We start from the raw sequence: 1320 nt of genomic DNA on the forward strand, positions 1-1320 counted from the left end.
TCTTTCCACATACACGTTGGGCTTTTGTGCATTTTTTGGAAAACGTACATTCTTTGGAAAAATGTCAGTTTAGGTCCTTTGCCTATTTTTAATTGTTTTTTTTTTCTTCAATTTTTGTCTTTTATAAAAACAACAGAATAAGGACATTGTAAAGTTTCTTGGTAATGTAGCACTGCTGCTGCTGCTAAGTCGCTTCAGTCATGTCCGACTCTGTGTGACCCCATAGAGGGCAGCCTACCAGGCTCCCCCATCTTTGGAATTCTCTCTCTCTCTCTCTTTTTTTTTTTTTTTGTCTATAGTTGCGTTTTTATTACCTTCATGTTCTGAAGCAGTTCATGACCACGAGTGCTTTGAGAACAGTTTTTACAATTAAAGCATTTCTTCGAGAAAAAAACAATCGTTCCTTCCAGAGCCAAGAAGCAGCCTCCCATCCCTCCCCTCCTGCGGGAACAGCCCCCGTGGGGACCCCACCCGGTACCCTAGAAACTCAGCAAAGCGGCCTCAGCCTCCCCGACCCGCTTCTTCAGCCTGGGCCAAGGGCAGCACACTGCTCGCAGGTCATACGATTTTGAGGTCCTTCAGGGCAGACTCCAGGCTCTTCACGTCCCAGATGCTCATGCCGCCGTCCATGCCGGTGGTGCAAAACTGCGAGCACTTGGCCTTTCCCCCACTCAGCACCGAGGTCTGGCTGATGCTGTTCTTGTGCAGCGAGTCCAGGCCGGCGCCTGCCGCCGCGCTGCCCTCAGAGCTCGCCTTCTTGTCGAGGTTCTGGAAGCGCTCGCGGGCCGTGAGGCCGTGCTGCGAGCTCTGCTTGGGCACGTCCAGCCGCCCACCGAAGCTCAGCTTCCCCGCGGCGCTGTCGTAGGTGAAGAGCACCGGGAAGCAGTCGTGGCCCGCTGCCACCAGACTGTTCTCCGTGATGAAGGTGACGGCCAGCAGCGGCAGCGTTTCAGAGGCCAGAGTCGCGACGGCCATCTTCTTGTCAGCATCGGCCAGGCACACAGTGCTGTCATGGCTGACCCAGGCCACACGACTGCCGTTGGCCGAGAAGCAGATGCCGTGCACCCAGCCGCAGCTACTGCTGGATTTGAACATCATCAGCTCCCCGAACGGCATCTTGGAGCCCCACGGGGTGGGTGCTGGCCGCTCCTCTACCTCCTTGATGTAGGCTGAGAAGATCCGGCATTTGAAGTCACAGGAGCCAGCGGCCAGGAGCACGTTGTTGGGGTGCCAGTCGAGGCTGAGGACGGTGGAGCGGATGGGCTTCTTGATGTGCTTGCACACCCACCAGTCATTTTCCTGCTCGAAATAGCAGATGGA

General features: G+C 55.2%; 1 protein-coding gene across 1 annotated transcript in view; it reads right to left on the reverse strand.

The window, feature by feature from the left end:
• Window positions 1-291: 291 nt before the first annotated feature.
• The window catches only part of LOC104999576 (actin-related protein 2/3 complex subunit 1B-like), a 191196-nt gene continuing 190167 nt past the window's right edge, over window positions 292-1320 (reverse strand). Inside the window, exon 4 of the mRNA XM_010855136.1 lies at window positions 292-1315. Within this exon, the coding sequence (XP_010853438.1) occupies window positions 559-1315 (757 nt within the window). The 3' untranslated portion in view covers window positions 292-558. The remainder of the gene's footprint in view (window positions 1316-1320) is intronic.

Source organism: Bison bison, unplaced genomic scaffold (genome assembly GCF_000754665.1).
Source record: "Bison bison bison isolate TAMUID 2011002044 unplaced genomic scaffold, Bison_UMD1.0 scf7180017864354, whole genome shotgun sequence".
NCBI classification, from domain to species: Eukaryota; Metazoa; Chordata; class Mammalia; order Artiodactyla; family Bovidae; genus Bison; species Bison bison.